Consider the following 13565-nt stretch of genomic DNA (forward strand, 5'->3'; position numbering starts at 1 on the left):
TACTATAAGGTAATAGATAGATTATGGGCTAACCCTAGAGGGTAGCTATGTAGATGTCTTACATGGGCCTATTGGGCCCTAATACACATAGTACACCAACAGGAACCAATTTGAACAATCGGACTAAGCTGTGCAAATTTTGTCAATGTTGGCTAAGTCCAATTTTGTCAGTAACCAGTAACTTCCGTTTTTTCTGAGATCACAGAAGTGAATGCTGTTTGGTGATGGTGACATGAGACTCCAGTTTATGTAATTATTTGACATTTTTTTGATTGATTGCTTCATGAGCTTAGACTTTGGGTCGATATCTGAATAGGTTGGCAATCTTGAGGAGGCAGCGAAAGCTAAAGAAGCCGGTGTAGATGGAATAATTATTCAGGGCCGAGAAGCAGGGGGTCATGTAATTGGTCAGGTAAACAAGTACTCCCTGCTGGTTTCTAGTTTCAGCTTTGCCGCAATGCTTTTGGGAAATATTTCAAGAAACACACCACCCATCAACCTATGCAGTCATTTTTGCATATAGAGTCTCCACCGTGCTATAAATTTCTTTCCTGAGCAATGCCGAGCAGCATTTTTCTGCCAGTATGCATATTTCAGCTAAAGGGCTATATGCAAGGCTAGATTCAGCTTTGGGCCCCTGTATGGTTTCATCTCTAGAAGCATAATTTATAGCTTGTGTCCTTTTAACCATATTTTTCGATGAATGCTCTCTCAATCATCTTTTATTTGGAAAAAAAAAACAGGAAGGACTGTTTCCACTGTTGCCAAGAGTAGTAGATCTTGTTTCAGACTCTGGCATTCCAGTTATTGCTGCTGGGGGAATCGTAGATGGGCGTGGCTATGTTGCTGCTTTGGCACTTGGTGCTCAGGGCGTTTGTTTAGGAACAAGGTATCTCTCGTCCTCTTGTATATTTATCTGAGGATATATCAAAACAGAGCCTTTTATTTGTAGTTTCCATAGTATTATGCTCAAGTTACAGCGGTCCTTGAACCTTCAGGTTCGTGGCTACTGAGGAAAGCTTTGCACATCCTATTTATAAGCAAAAGCTAATTGAGGTGAGTCACACAGACTATACAAATGTGTTCGGACGTGCTAGATGGCCTGATGCTCCACAACGTGTCCTGGAAACACCCTTCTACGCTGGGTCAAAGAATAATCTCTCAGACCAGGAAACAGAAGAAAGTCAACCCATCATAGGCCACTCTATCATCCACGGCGTGGTATGTATCTGGATATCTGATTTGTCTAGAATTTGCCTGCTCATTCTGAATTTAGAAGTATCCATTTTTCATGTATTTTCTTCTGCATTTGTTATGCTCAGTTGGGCTAATTATTCTGACTATTTGCACACTTAAATACTCCCTCTGATTCAAAGTATATGCTGCCTGAAAATTCCTGCTGGTCACACTATTTTTAACTCCGATCATCAATATATAGAATTACATAGACTGTCCATCGTGAAGAGTGTTTTTAAAATATCAATTATCTTCATTTGAATGTCATGTTCCCAAAGAAATTGTTGGTCAAAACCCTGTAGATCATGTTCTTGTCCCAAATGACAAGCATTTTGAATCAGTGAGAGTAGTCAAAGAACTGGAACACACTGAACATTAGAATCTGAGTACTCTAGTTGCAGACGGAGAAACATGAGCCATGTAATTGGACCCTTGAAGTTTTTGACTGCTGGTACCTCTAGCTTGTCTTCTCCGAAGGATTATACAAAATAGATATGAAATTCAGCGATCCAAAGGAAAAAAAAAACACAGTGGAACACTTGGGGCGTAGAAAAGGTTTGCTCCAATTCAGAGTGCAGAATGCCAAATAGAAGTGTAGAAGTTCTCTTTTGCGTCCAATATAAAGAACCGGAATTTACAACTAGATTTGAGATGGTTTCCTAGTTTATGGAATCCTCTACATAGGATTTGTTTTCCCCTCAGGAACGAGTCCTACTTAGTTTCATTGAGTGGTTGTTTTGCTTTCAACCAAAATGGTAACTATTGTCCTGTTTTTTCTGGACATATATTTGGTTTATGTCAGTAGTTGCAGTATTAGGGGGTCACCTTAAAAGTTAAAACCTATTCCATCTTGAATTGCGGATTCGTGGTATCTCAGTTTAGATTATTAGCATTCTTACAACTAATCCTTGGCTCATATATTTATCTATTAGCCTTTTTTTTGAACCAAAAAGTTTTTCCTTATGGAAGCCAAACATTGATATATTATGGAATTTGTGCATGATGGATTCTCTCGGTACAGTAGTTTGCTGTATCACTTATTGCACCTTCAATTGCACATTTTGTACTTACGCATCTGAAACTAGGAATGAACAACTGACCAACAATTCCTGACTCCAGCACAAGGATATTCGTCGGTTTGCCGGTACTGTTCCAAACGCCACAGCAACAGGAGATATCGAGAGCATGGCCATGTATGCAGGTCAGGGTGTTGGGCTAATCACGGAGGTCATACCAGCTGGCGATGTTGTCAAAAGGCTGGTCGTTGAAGCAAAGGATGTCATCAGAGAAAAGCTTTCTGATTTGAAGTAAAATCTTCCTGAACTGCAAGCTACATCTACCAGGGAGCATGAAGTATTTGTAAGTAGTTAGTAGTCACCAGTCACCAATCAGAACAACTGGGATTACCGAGTTTTGTTTGTGTGCTATTTGTAAATAATAACCGATGAAAATAAATGAGACACCTAGGTATTCTGTCTGCCAAAATCCTAGTGATGAAATACTCCCTGGATTATTTTTGTATGAGCTTTCACATAGACTTGAAGGGTCTCTTGCATTGTTGCTATGTTTTTTAGAGTTACAGTGCGTTGTTGCTATATGACTTGAACAAAACCTAAATAGTGCTTTGTATTATCGCTTTCCTGTATGATTTTAGTGCTTTGTATTATAGGGTAAATTTGCTCTAGGACATCATAGAAATGCGGCATTTGCCAACGGATATCTTTCAATGTTGAATTTGCTGATGAACACTGCTCTTCTACGTTTATTTGCTGGTGGATACCGAAAGAAATAAAATATTAATTTCCTACTTGGAAGGAGAGAGAAAGGGGTGAACAGTCAATTTTGCCATTAATAAAGTGGGTCCGCAAGCCAGTTAGGTTCTGCATCATGCATCTGCTGCTTCCTCTGTTGGCTTCTGCATCTTCCACCTTGCGTTGGGCATTAGTGGCGATGGGAGCAACTGTAGGGTAGGCAGATCGTTGACCTTGGAGAGATCCAAAATCTCGTTTCTAATACTCAACTGATTGCTTGTCCGTGGCGTTGGTTCTCAGTTTGTCGTGGCTCGTTCGTGCTTTACAGAAGACAATCCTCTGCGCTCTGGAGCTGCTGGGGCCGTTCTCTGCGGTAGCGACCAGATAGGCGGGATGCTACGCCGGAAGCTAGCGTGAGCGTAACCGCGATGGCGGCCTGGACTACGCCACGCTTGGCGGCGACAGGGTGCCGAGGGAGGCCGGGGTGGGTGGTGGGCCCGCGCGCATGGTCACCGATGGCATCCCTTAAGCGCACATCGGCAATCTCCCTCCAATTTGACACATGGACCCCACTAATAGATGGGCATTTCAGTTAACTCACCATATTCTTCTCTCCCTTCCCACTGAAAATAATATTTTATAAGTTGCTGTGTCCATTAGCAAATAGCTACATTTAAAGAGTGTCCATCAGCAAATATGTATTTAAGTAGTGTCTCCCGGCTAAAATCAACATTGAAAGATGTCCAGGAGCAAAATTTCCCTTGTATTATCGCTTTCCTGTATGATTTTGCTCAATTGACAAAGCTGTCTACGATGGCACAATTGCTGAGTTGGGCTTACTATGTACAAGTGTAATCATCGCTGCAGTGCAATTGTACTCCATGATGCTGAGGTCGCAGCTTCCGTCGCCGCTGGGCTTGTCGTCGCCCGGGGAGCTACAGCGACCTGTCTCCACCGTGCGGGGTCCCCTGAGGCCGCGACCTGACCGCGCCTCGCCTAACTTTAACCCTGTGAGGATCGAGCAAAAGGGAACCGAGAGGATCACGGAAACCAAACGAAGTTGAATCAAACGAACAAGAACGAGCAACAATTTCAGGCAGCAAACAAAGTGTAGTACTGAATTGGTAAAGAGTTTTTTTTTCGCGACTGTGCCTTAGCATGTTTTTCATTAAGAGGAGGAGGAGATCGGTAAAGAGTTCAAAGGAATTACACCGATTCAGCTGCCGCCAGGGAGACAGCGAGGAACTACAGCTAACCTAGTGTTTAAGATACTCGATACTGGTTTAATGATTATTACAGACGGGGACCGGAGTCTAAATAGCAGTGGAATCGATCATTAGCTTAAGCAAACATTTAGCAGAAAAGAAGCACTGTTAGTCATCCGACAAGTGCTTAGAGTCTTTAATTGAGCTAAGGCTTGATCTCCTCGGTTGGATGGTGAATGGACGATGATGACGAAGTCGCTGAAGCGGGTATGCTTCTCGCCGACTTCCTCTGCTGCGGCTAAGGATGATGACTGTCGAAACTGAATGAGCACGAACACCATTTCCTGACAAACCCTCCCCAACCACTCGCCGCGGCCGCCGCATCCAAATCATCTAGCAGCCTGGTTCTAGCGGCCATCGGTGATCGGGAGCTGTGAGCTCCGAGCTCGCCAGTAGATGGGGTCCGGGTGGAGGGGCATCCTTGGCTTCGACTACGGCATTGTGCAGGCGCCGCTAGGCCCCGACATCTCCGGCCCCGAGCTCGCCGCCGCCGTCGCAAACGCCGGCGCCATCGGCCTTATCCGCCTGCCCGATTTCGTATCGACCGCCTCCTCCCGGGTGCTCTTTGAAGTTTTCTTTTTCTGTGTTCTTCCGGCTGAGCTATGTTGCTGACGGCAGCCTGCGCCCGAGTACGTGAGGGAGCTGATACGGAAGACGAGGAGCCTGACGTCGAGGCCGTTTGGGGCGGCCATTGTGCTGCCGTTCCCGTACGATGAGAACCTGAGGGTCGTGCTGGAGGAGAAGCTCGCCGTGCTGCAGGTGTACTGGGGTGAGTTCCCGAGGGAGCGGGTCGAAGAGGCGCACCGTGCAGGCGTCAAGGTCTTGCATCAGGTGAGCGCCAACAAACGCCAGATCCCTTGTTTGATTACTGTTATGTAAGTGTCTGTTTACAATCTAATTGCTTAATGTAGCTTCCAGCGGTCCTACCCCATGTTCCTAGAGGGGAAAAAAAGAGAAGCATCCTTGCTTCATGCTCTATGATATTGTAGCCCCAATTTCCTCATCTTGATATGCATGTGGTGCCATTGTTGTTGATTTACTGTCTAGAAATTTGTAAAGTTCGTAGGGGTGGTGCCAAGATGGATGATAGAGTAATAGATATATATGATTGTGCTGTCTCATTGTATGTGGTTATGTTGTCCCACATGTGGAATGGAACTTTGATCCATGGACTGCATCAGTGGAGCACGAGGGTTGGATTGTCTAGCTAAAATGTACAAAGCCCACCGTAGCAAAATTTAATGCCTCAAACTGCAAATACCCAATATCATAGGAAATATTTGCAGATTAAGCTCGCTTGTCTTCATGTTTTGGAGAGGAGTCGTCATGCTATCATGTCTAATTCGAAGTGGAAGTTCACATTTATCAAATCAAGGATGGGCTCTTTTGGGGGGTGGGTAGGTTGCAGGGTGCTGTTTACAAATGAGCTTATTGAGCCTGGGCTATTTATAATTCTTTATGAAATGGAAGCCATTTACCCTTGATAAGATACTTCACATATTATTAAAGTTTGACTGATGTGATTCTTTTACAAATAAAATAAATGCTCCTGACCAATACAGAACATAAAATTCAACTTCAGATTGAAATGTTTCAATCCACAGTAGGCGCTACCACATGATCTGATGATCTGTGGTGATGCCTTTACTGCTCTGCAAGGGTTGGTTGTTGAAATTTGGCAAGCTTTCTCCTGCTGTTTACTTTGTAATCATTTTCTTACCAAAAAAAGTGTCCAATATTGAGCGACCAATTTGATGATCGGAGTAGGCTGTGCCAAGTTTTGGCAACATTTTGTAGGGTAAATTTCATTGCTAACCAACCAGTAATCTTTGGTTTTTGTTTGAGACCACAGAGGTGCATTTGCTGCTTGGTGATGGTGACATGAGGACAATTCGTGTATATTCTTGGTATTGTTTTGAGGATTGCTTCTTGAACTTAGACTTTCCGTTGATATCTGAACAGGTCGGCAGCCTTGAGGAGGCAGGGAAAGCTAAAGAAGCTGGTGTAGATGGAATCATTGTTCAGGGCCGTGAAGCAGGGGGTCATGTAATTGGTCAGGTAAAGTAAATCACTATTCCTAGCTGGTTTCTAGTTTCAGATTTGTTGAAATACCGTTGGGCATTCTTTCAGCACACCACCCATCAACATATGCAGTCATTGTGCATTTAGAATGCCTACCAAGCTATGAATTGTTTTCCTGCCGAATGCAGAGCAGCATTTTGCTACTTATGCATATTTCAGTAAAAAAAGTGATATATGCAAGGCTTGATTCAGCTCAAGTCCCCTGTATGGTCTCATCACTAGTAGCATAACATGCATTAATAGTTGTGTGCTTTTACTGTCTTTTTTCATGAATTTTCTCTTGATCAAATTCTTTTTGGGAAAACAGGAAGGACTATTTCCACTGTTGGCAAGAGTAGTAGATCTTGTTTCAGACTCTGGCATTCCAGTTATTGCTGCTGGGGGAATCGTAGACGGCCGAGGCTATGTTGCCGCATTGGCACTTGGTGCTCAAGGTGTTTGCTTAGGAACAAGGTATTCTCTTGGTCTCTTGTGTTTTTATATGGAGGATATATCAAAACGGAGCCTTTTCTTTGTAGCCTGCGTAGTTTATGCTCACATTATCTTTCCTTGAACATCCAGGTTCCTGGCTACTGAGGAAAGCTCTGCGCATCCTATTTATAAGGAAAAGTTAATTGAGATGAGTCGCACAGACTACACAAATGTGTTCGGGCGTGCTAGATGGTCTTATGCTCCACAACGTGTCCTGGAAACACCTTTCTATTCTGTCTGGAAGAATCTCCCAGATCAGGAAACAGAGGAAAATCAACCCATCATTGGGCAGTCTATCATCCATGGGGTGGTATGTATTTGAATATTTGATTCGTCTTGAATTGTTTTCGCTAATTTTGTGTATACAAGTTGCATTTCATGTCAAATTATTTCAATTTGTGCAGGCTTAAATAGTAATAGAACTAGAGAACACTGAAAGGATATTAGAACCTTACTAGTCTTGCAAACAAAATACATGAGCCAATAGTTGGGCCCATGATGTACTTTGTTAAAGATAAACCTTGGTGAGTACTTACAAATACCGTAGCTCTAGCTTGTCTTCTTGATATAATTATGCAAAAAGGTGTGGGATTCAGCACTTATAAGGGGAGGAAAAGCATAGAGCAAGTTGCTTTACTGGTAGAACTGCTGTCTTTTGCATGACACCACCAATAAGAATTTGGATTTGGAACTCTGGCAGCCATAAATAGCCAGAGTAGTTTGCAAAGTCGTATTGCTCAATATGATACACTGATACACCCCAAAACGTCCCACTTTAAGTTCTTTGGTCAAAAAAAGGGTTCCCTGTATAGACTAAATGTACCTTGGGACATGGTGAGAGTTGGCAATTAGCTGCCCTGCTTTCAATCGAAATGGTATCTTACAATGTTGTTTTCTAGTACTGGACATCTACAGTCGGTTGAAGTCAGTAGTTGCAGTGGTGTGGTAAAACCATAAAACCATTTTACATACTACATCTGAATACGTGTTATCTCAGCTTAGATTATTTGCCATCCTTTCAACTGAATTGGCTCGTAGTATGTAATCTATTTGCCTTTCCTTTGAACCAATAGGGCTTAGTAGAAGCCGGAAGTTGATACATTATGAAATTTGTACATGATGGGTCTCAGTAGACTAGTTCAGTTATTACAAACTTTTGCACGTTTTGTATATGTATCTCAAATCCTTTCAACTGAATTGGCTCATAGTATTTAATCTATTTGCCTTTCCTTTGAACCAATAGGGCTTAGTAGAAGCCGGAAGTTGATACATTATGAAATTTGTACATGATGGATCTCAGTAGACTAGTTCAGTTATTACAAATTTTTGCATGTTTTGTATATGTATCTCAAATAAAGAATGGGCAACTAAACAGAAATATCTGGTTACAGCACAATGATATTTATCGGTTTGCTGGTGCTGCTCCAAACGTGACTGCGACAGGTGATATCGGTAGCATGGTCATGTATGCGGGTCAGGGTGTTGGGCTAATCACGGAGATCATACCAGCTGGCAAAGTTGTCCAAAGGCTGGTCGCTGAAGCAAAGAATATCATCAGAGAAAGGCTTTCCGATTTCCAGGAAAAGTCTTGTTGAACTGCGAGTTTTATCTATAGCACATGAAGTATTTGTAAGTAATCACCAATCAGATCAAGTGAGATAATCAAGGTATCCTTTTCTTTTTTGACGACAATGTTGTCAGTGTACTTGAGCAAAATTATTTTGGTGGTGTCTGCTCCGTGTGCTGTTTGTAATTTGTAAATAATGCGTAACACAAATAAATGGGACTACCAAGCTATTATGTTTACTGAAATCTTTGTAGTGCTATAATGTACACCCTTTCCCACTGTTCTTCATCTTTTAGGGTCTCATGTCATTTGCAATCCTACGAGAATTGAGAACATAGGAAGGCTTCCATTAGAGCGTTTGGATGCGACACGGGAAAACACATGAATTAGAAGAGAGAGAGAGATAGACTCCAAGAGGTTGTGCCTCAAGTTAGATTTCCTAAAAATTCCTAGTGATTGAGCCATTGCACATGAATTTTATAGAATTTCGGGAAGGCCAATCTTTTGTCACATAGGAAAATTTATATAGGATTTAAATTTTATGGAATTCTTCTATGAATCCTATGCTCCAAAGCAGACCTTAAGATATTCAAGACATTATTTTTGCTATTATTTTGTTTATCTTTATATCGGCATCATAACTTAGTTAAATTGCCATACTATGAAAGTACTATTTGTGATGAATCCAATGATAATGTGCTCAATCTAAATAGTTCCAAACATAATGATTGACAGTTATTCAAAGTTTGATCAAGCACATCCGAAAGCATAATTTGTGCTGTTTGCTTTCAGTCCCGATCCAGCCATCCTGGCCAAGCTGGCCATCACCATGCAAAGAGTCTAGCTCTAGATGGTGGACTACTGGTCTAATATTCGTACAGACTTTTGGACTGTGTCTGTCCAAACGCCATTGATGCATTGGTCGGTTCTTCCACCAGCCTAATAACTGGAGGCTTGCTTCAGTTCTGGACCACTTTCACTTGACTGCCTATACCCCTTGAGCAGCTTCTGACCAGATCATGCAGGGGAGGTGAACACAGGAAAAATACAAAGGGTGCTAGCACGGTGCTATTTCCGGGTCCACTCTCTGATGGCTGATTTGGACACTGACATGGATTTGTCCAGGTAATTCAACCATCTTGGATATGCGTCAGTCAATCTAAAAAAAATCTTGAATCACATCATGGGCAGTACTTGCTTCCGTTCCTGTGTCATTTAGGATGCTCGAGGGGTATGCAATCATGGCATCGTGTCCACGCTTCTTCCTCAGTAGGAAGCAATGCAGCCTTTCATTCCTTGTGATGATGTTGTCTAGCTCCAGCAGGGCAGCAGGAGTGTTCTGCCAGACTCGGACCTATTTACTGATGCTTAGCCTTGAGTTCTTGACTATAGTGCGCCTCTCCATGTGAACATAATATCACCCTGGGTTTATTTACATATATAGCATGTTGATGCAATATCAAAGAACTTCATCCTAGTTCAGCATGTGCTTATACCAGTTATACGGGCATGTTTCAACAGAAAAAAGGGGTAGCGAAGGACTCAGGAGTGCTGAAGAACAGGAGAAGCCGAGGATTGTGGTCAATTGTTGCAGACTCCAATCGTGTAGTCAGGTACTGTGGATTCGGCATAGCTACTGCAAGAGACTGCAATACTCTTCCTACTGCTGTCAGCACCTGCCTCGCTTGCCAAATGCCAATGCCTGGCTATGTACTGTATATGAACAGCCTTAGAGACTGGTGTCCTTGTTCAACAGCAACCATCTTTTCATACCATACTGGGGGCCGGGGATCGGAAGAGGCGCCTACATGCCTCTTGGGCCTTGTTTAGTTGGGGAATTTGGGAGGTGTCAAATTACTGTTACAGCACTGTAGCACACTGTAGCGTTTCGTTTGTATTTGTGAATTATTGTCCAAATATTGACTAATTAGGCTCAAAAGATTCGTCTCGCAAAGTACAACAAAACTGTGCAATTAGTTTTTAATTTCATCTACATTTAGTACTCCATGCATGTACCGCAAGTTTGATGTGATGGGGAATCTTCTTTTTGCATAGTGTCAAAGTTGGGAGTTGGGAGTAACTAAACATGGCCTTGGTCTTTCATCTGTCTCTCTGCTTTCATTGCATCACCTCTGTCCTGACTCGAGTGCAGACGCTGGAGAAACTTCCGTGGACCAAAAGGAGAACAGAAACACGGATCCTTCAATTTCCTTCTCGCATGATCACCTGATGGATATTTGTGACACCTTTCTGGGATACATGCAGGTTAATAAAATCACCTAGCAAGTTTAGACTGATGCTTTGTTTTGAGCAAGTTCTTTGCTGGGTGTGTTTTGCCCTTACTGTTCTAGCAAGCATTCTAGCGGAACATTAGAACAGAGATGATCCATGGCTCTCAGTCTCTCACCCACACCACAGCCACAGTGGCCAGTTATTAGCTGATGCTTCTGGCCCCTCGACAGGTCAGGTGCGCCACCTGATGAGTCAAGACCCGCATTCGGCTGCACTGACAAGGCGTCTTTAGATGATGACGTGAACCCGATCAATCGCATGTGTCCACGCAACACAGTGTCAGGAGCGAGTGAAATTTGGATCTGGGTCCAGGGTTCTAGTTGGCGGGCTCCGGTCTCCGGCGAATGGCGAGCCAGTCAAAAGGGTGTCAAGGCCCCGGGCACCGTGCCCGTCAAGTGGCAGTCAATTACTGCGACGGCGTCACGGCAGCGACCGGTAATAAACGGCAGTAAAAACTGGAGTGCTACAGCAGCTACGGCCTACGTACGGTGAGTCTACGGCTCAGCTCCCCTTGTGTTTACTGTTACAGCGGCGACCGCAGCTCCGTCCGTACCGCCGGCCTGCTGCTTCGACTGCGGCTGTGCGGCACCACCGTCGTGCACTGCTGGGCTACACAACCAGTCCTGGCCTGCTGGGCTCGGTGGCGGCAGGCACGGTCAGAGATCTGATCTCACCTTTCACCTCGCATTGCTTGATCCGGGAGATCTCGAACGAAATCTAGAGGAACCCAAAGCCGATGGGAGACGTCCTGGAAAATTGTGCCTACGTTGGCATGGTATAGCCGTATCCGTATTGCTCATCTGACCTTTTTCTCCCCGTCCGTTTGGGCTTTCCTTCCTTTGACCATTACCTCATCAGTCATCACCCTCTCTGCCCACGGGCAATGGCAGCTCGCTCACTCACTGCTCAGTGTTCACCTTCTCGAGCCAGCCCGCAGCTTCGAAAGCTCAAGTGGTTCTTGCTATAAGTAGGCGTCGCCATCCTCTTTTTTGTCCACACGCCGAAATCGCATCGCCCATTGGCCATTTCGCCCCACGGCAGGCGTGGGTGAATGAGCGAGCGAGCACGAGGGCTCACGCACACGCGCTCGCGCGCTCGTTGCTCTAGCCAGCCGCCAGCTTCGGCCATGAGGCCAGGATCAGCGGCCGCGCGTGTCTTCCTCACGGCCGCCGTGTTCTTGCTCGCCCTTCTCGGCTTGGTCCTCGAAGCCGCCTGCCTCCCAAGGCCTCAGTCTCATACTCCTCGCTCTTCTCCCCTGCAGGTACGTGCTCGTGCGGTGCGCGCCGAGCGATCTCGCATTCTCGCTTTGTGCTTTTGGTGTTGGTGCACGGTGTAACGTGGTGTGTGTCGGTGTGCAGGGCGGCGCGGGGCCGGCCCGGGAGGAGAAGGTGCGGCTGGGGTCGAGCCCGCCGAGCTGCCGCGGCAAGTGCTACGAGTGCAGCCCGTGCACGGCCGTGCAGGTGCCCACGATGTCCGTCGGGCCGTCCGGGCCGTCCGCCGCGCGTCGCGAGCCGGGCTCAGCCGCGCGCTGACGAGGTGGCGACGCTCTCCAACTACAAGCCCGTCGGGTGGAAGTGCCAGTGCCGCGACCGCCTCTACGAGCCTGATCCACGACCCGCGCGGGCAGCCATACGATGCGATCCGCCGGCGAGTCGTCGCGCGTTCTCTGCTGCCCGGGCCGCGGCCGGGCGGCAGGGGCCGGTGCTGGCTGCGGCGGCCGTGTGTCAGGCCAGGATTCAAACAGAGATCCCGTGCGTGAGCGTGACACGGCGAAACTATCGCATTGTATCTGACGAGGAATTTTTGCACGTCCATGGATCGCCCGTGCGTCGGCGGCGCTCCCACCACCCACGCGGCTCCAGCGAGATTTCTTAGTGTTCTTTGATTCTTTCTTTCCTTTCTCTTTTCATTCACTTGTTTTCTCTCCGTTGTCTTAGAATCTAGCGGTCGGGTTTCATCATGTACATGTCGGGTAGTATGTGTGCCGGCGTCCGTGGTCCACGGCGATCATCGTGCCGGTGGTTTGGCCCTGAGGAAGTGAATAGTAATGGTATTCATTGTGCTCTATATATGCACAAGTTAGCACCTGTTTTTTTCTCCTGAATAAACTGTTGAGAATGTTACAGTATTTTTTTTAAAAGAAACGATATGAATGCAAGGGAGCATTTCGTCAACTAACTTATTGCCAATGTCGGGCGGCGCTTGGAAACGATCATGGCACGGGTCAAAATTGCACAAGGCACATGCGCACCGGTCGGGTCCCTAATGATGGCTGCTCGCATGTTCATTGGCGCCTTCTGCCGTCCTGAAATAGTTACAGCATTCGCTGATCAGGATCTCAGGTAGCCATGCCAGCCACCCTTGCCCTGAAAGCATGCATCTGGTCGGTGGGTCTTGAGTTCTTGACACGGCTATGCAGTGCTCTGCTGCACGGGGTGATACATTTGAGCATTTCACTGTTTCAGCAGTCAAGGACTCGTGCCAGCCAGGGCGATACGGCCGCTACAGACAGCTCTTGACCGTGCGCGGCCACGGCCACGGCCACCCATTAAGGGTGCGTTTGGTTGCGAGGACGAAGTGGGACGGGACGGGACGATCCCACTTCGTCCCGCGTTTGGTTGGAGGACAAGTGGGACGGGGACATCCCTATCGAGAAATATACCGCGAAGATCCGGGATGTCCCCGTCCGGGAAAAACGAGCGGACGGGGGCATCCCACTTCGCCCCCGTCACGCGCCGTTTGTGCGGGCGAGCTTGGCCGGTGCGGGCGGACCCGCCGCCGGCGCGGGCGGACGCGGCCGGCGCGGGCGGGAGCTCCGCCGCGGGCGAGCACGGCCGGCCCCTGAGATTCGGTGGTTAGTATGACAGGTGGGCCCCACGAACGGTGTTAGCAGAATGAGAA

General features: G+C 46.3%; 2 protein-coding genes and 1 long non-coding RNA gene across 3 annotated transcripts in view; all 3 read left to right on the top strand.

Annotated features, from left to right (window-relative positions):
- LOC101764515 overlaps window positions 1-8638 on the top strand; it is a 14208-nt gene extending 5570 nt beyond the window's left edge. The window contains exons 3-12 of the mRNA XM_022827778.1: window positions 317-412; window positions 744-889; window positions 999-1221; window positions 2356-2544; window positions 4649-4789; window positions 4871-5083; window positions 6215-6310; window positions 6642-6787; window positions 6896-7115; window positions 8197-8638. Coding sequence (XP_022683513.1) covers window positions 317-412; window positions 744-889; window positions 999-1221; window positions 2356-2544; window positions 4649-4789; window positions 4871-5083; window positions 6215-6310; window positions 6642-6787; window positions 6896-7115; window positions 8197-8400 — 1674 coding nt within the window. The 3' untranslated portion in view covers window positions 8401-8638. The remainder of the gene's footprint in view (window positions 1-316; window positions 413-743; window positions 890-998; window positions 1222-2355; window positions 2545-4648; window positions 4790-4870; window positions 5084-6214; window positions 6311-6641; window positions 6788-6895; window positions 7116-8196) is intronic.
- Window positions 8639-9099: 461 nt separating this feature from the next.
- LOC111257642 lies at window positions 9100-10289 on the top strand. The gene is made up of 2 exons (XR_002678191.1): window positions 9100-9497; window positions 9894-10289. It is a non-coding gene; the product is annotated as an uncharacterized LOC111257642 (long non-coding RNA).
- Window positions 10290-11411: 1122 nt separating this feature from the next.
- LOC101785300 (EPIDERMAL PATTERNING FACTOR-like protein 1) lies at window positions 11412-12787 on the top strand. Its single transcript, XM_012846989.2, has 2 exons — window positions 11412-11925; window positions 12023-12787. The coding sequence occupies exons 1-2, from the start codon at window positions 11716-11718 to the stop codon at window positions 12194-12196; spliced, it is 384 nt and encodes a 127-aa protein (XP_012702443.1). The 5' UTR covers window positions 11412-11715; the 3' UTR covers window positions 12197-12787.
- The last annotated feature ends 778 nt before the right edge of the window (window positions 12788-13565 follow it).

The sequence above is a fragment of the Setaria italica genome, chromosome VI (genome assembly GCF_000263155.2).
Source record: "Setaria italica strain Yugu1 chromosome VI, Setaria_italica_v2.0, whole genome shotgun sequence".
Classification (NCBI taxonomy): Eukaryota; Viridiplantae; Streptophyta; class Magnoliopsida; order Poales; family Poaceae; genus Setaria; species Setaria italica.

Bases quoted from the DNA above. Each gene is read 5' to 3' on its own strand.
- LOC101785300 (XM_012846989.2), top strand. From the start codon at position 11,716: ATGAGCGAGCGAGCACGAGGGCTCACGCACACGCGCTCGCGCGCTCGT. The intron at 11,926-12,022 runs GTACGTGCTCGT...GTCGGTGTGCAG, and splicing joins CTCGCTCTTCTCCCCTGCAG to GGCGGCGCGGGGCCGGCCCG.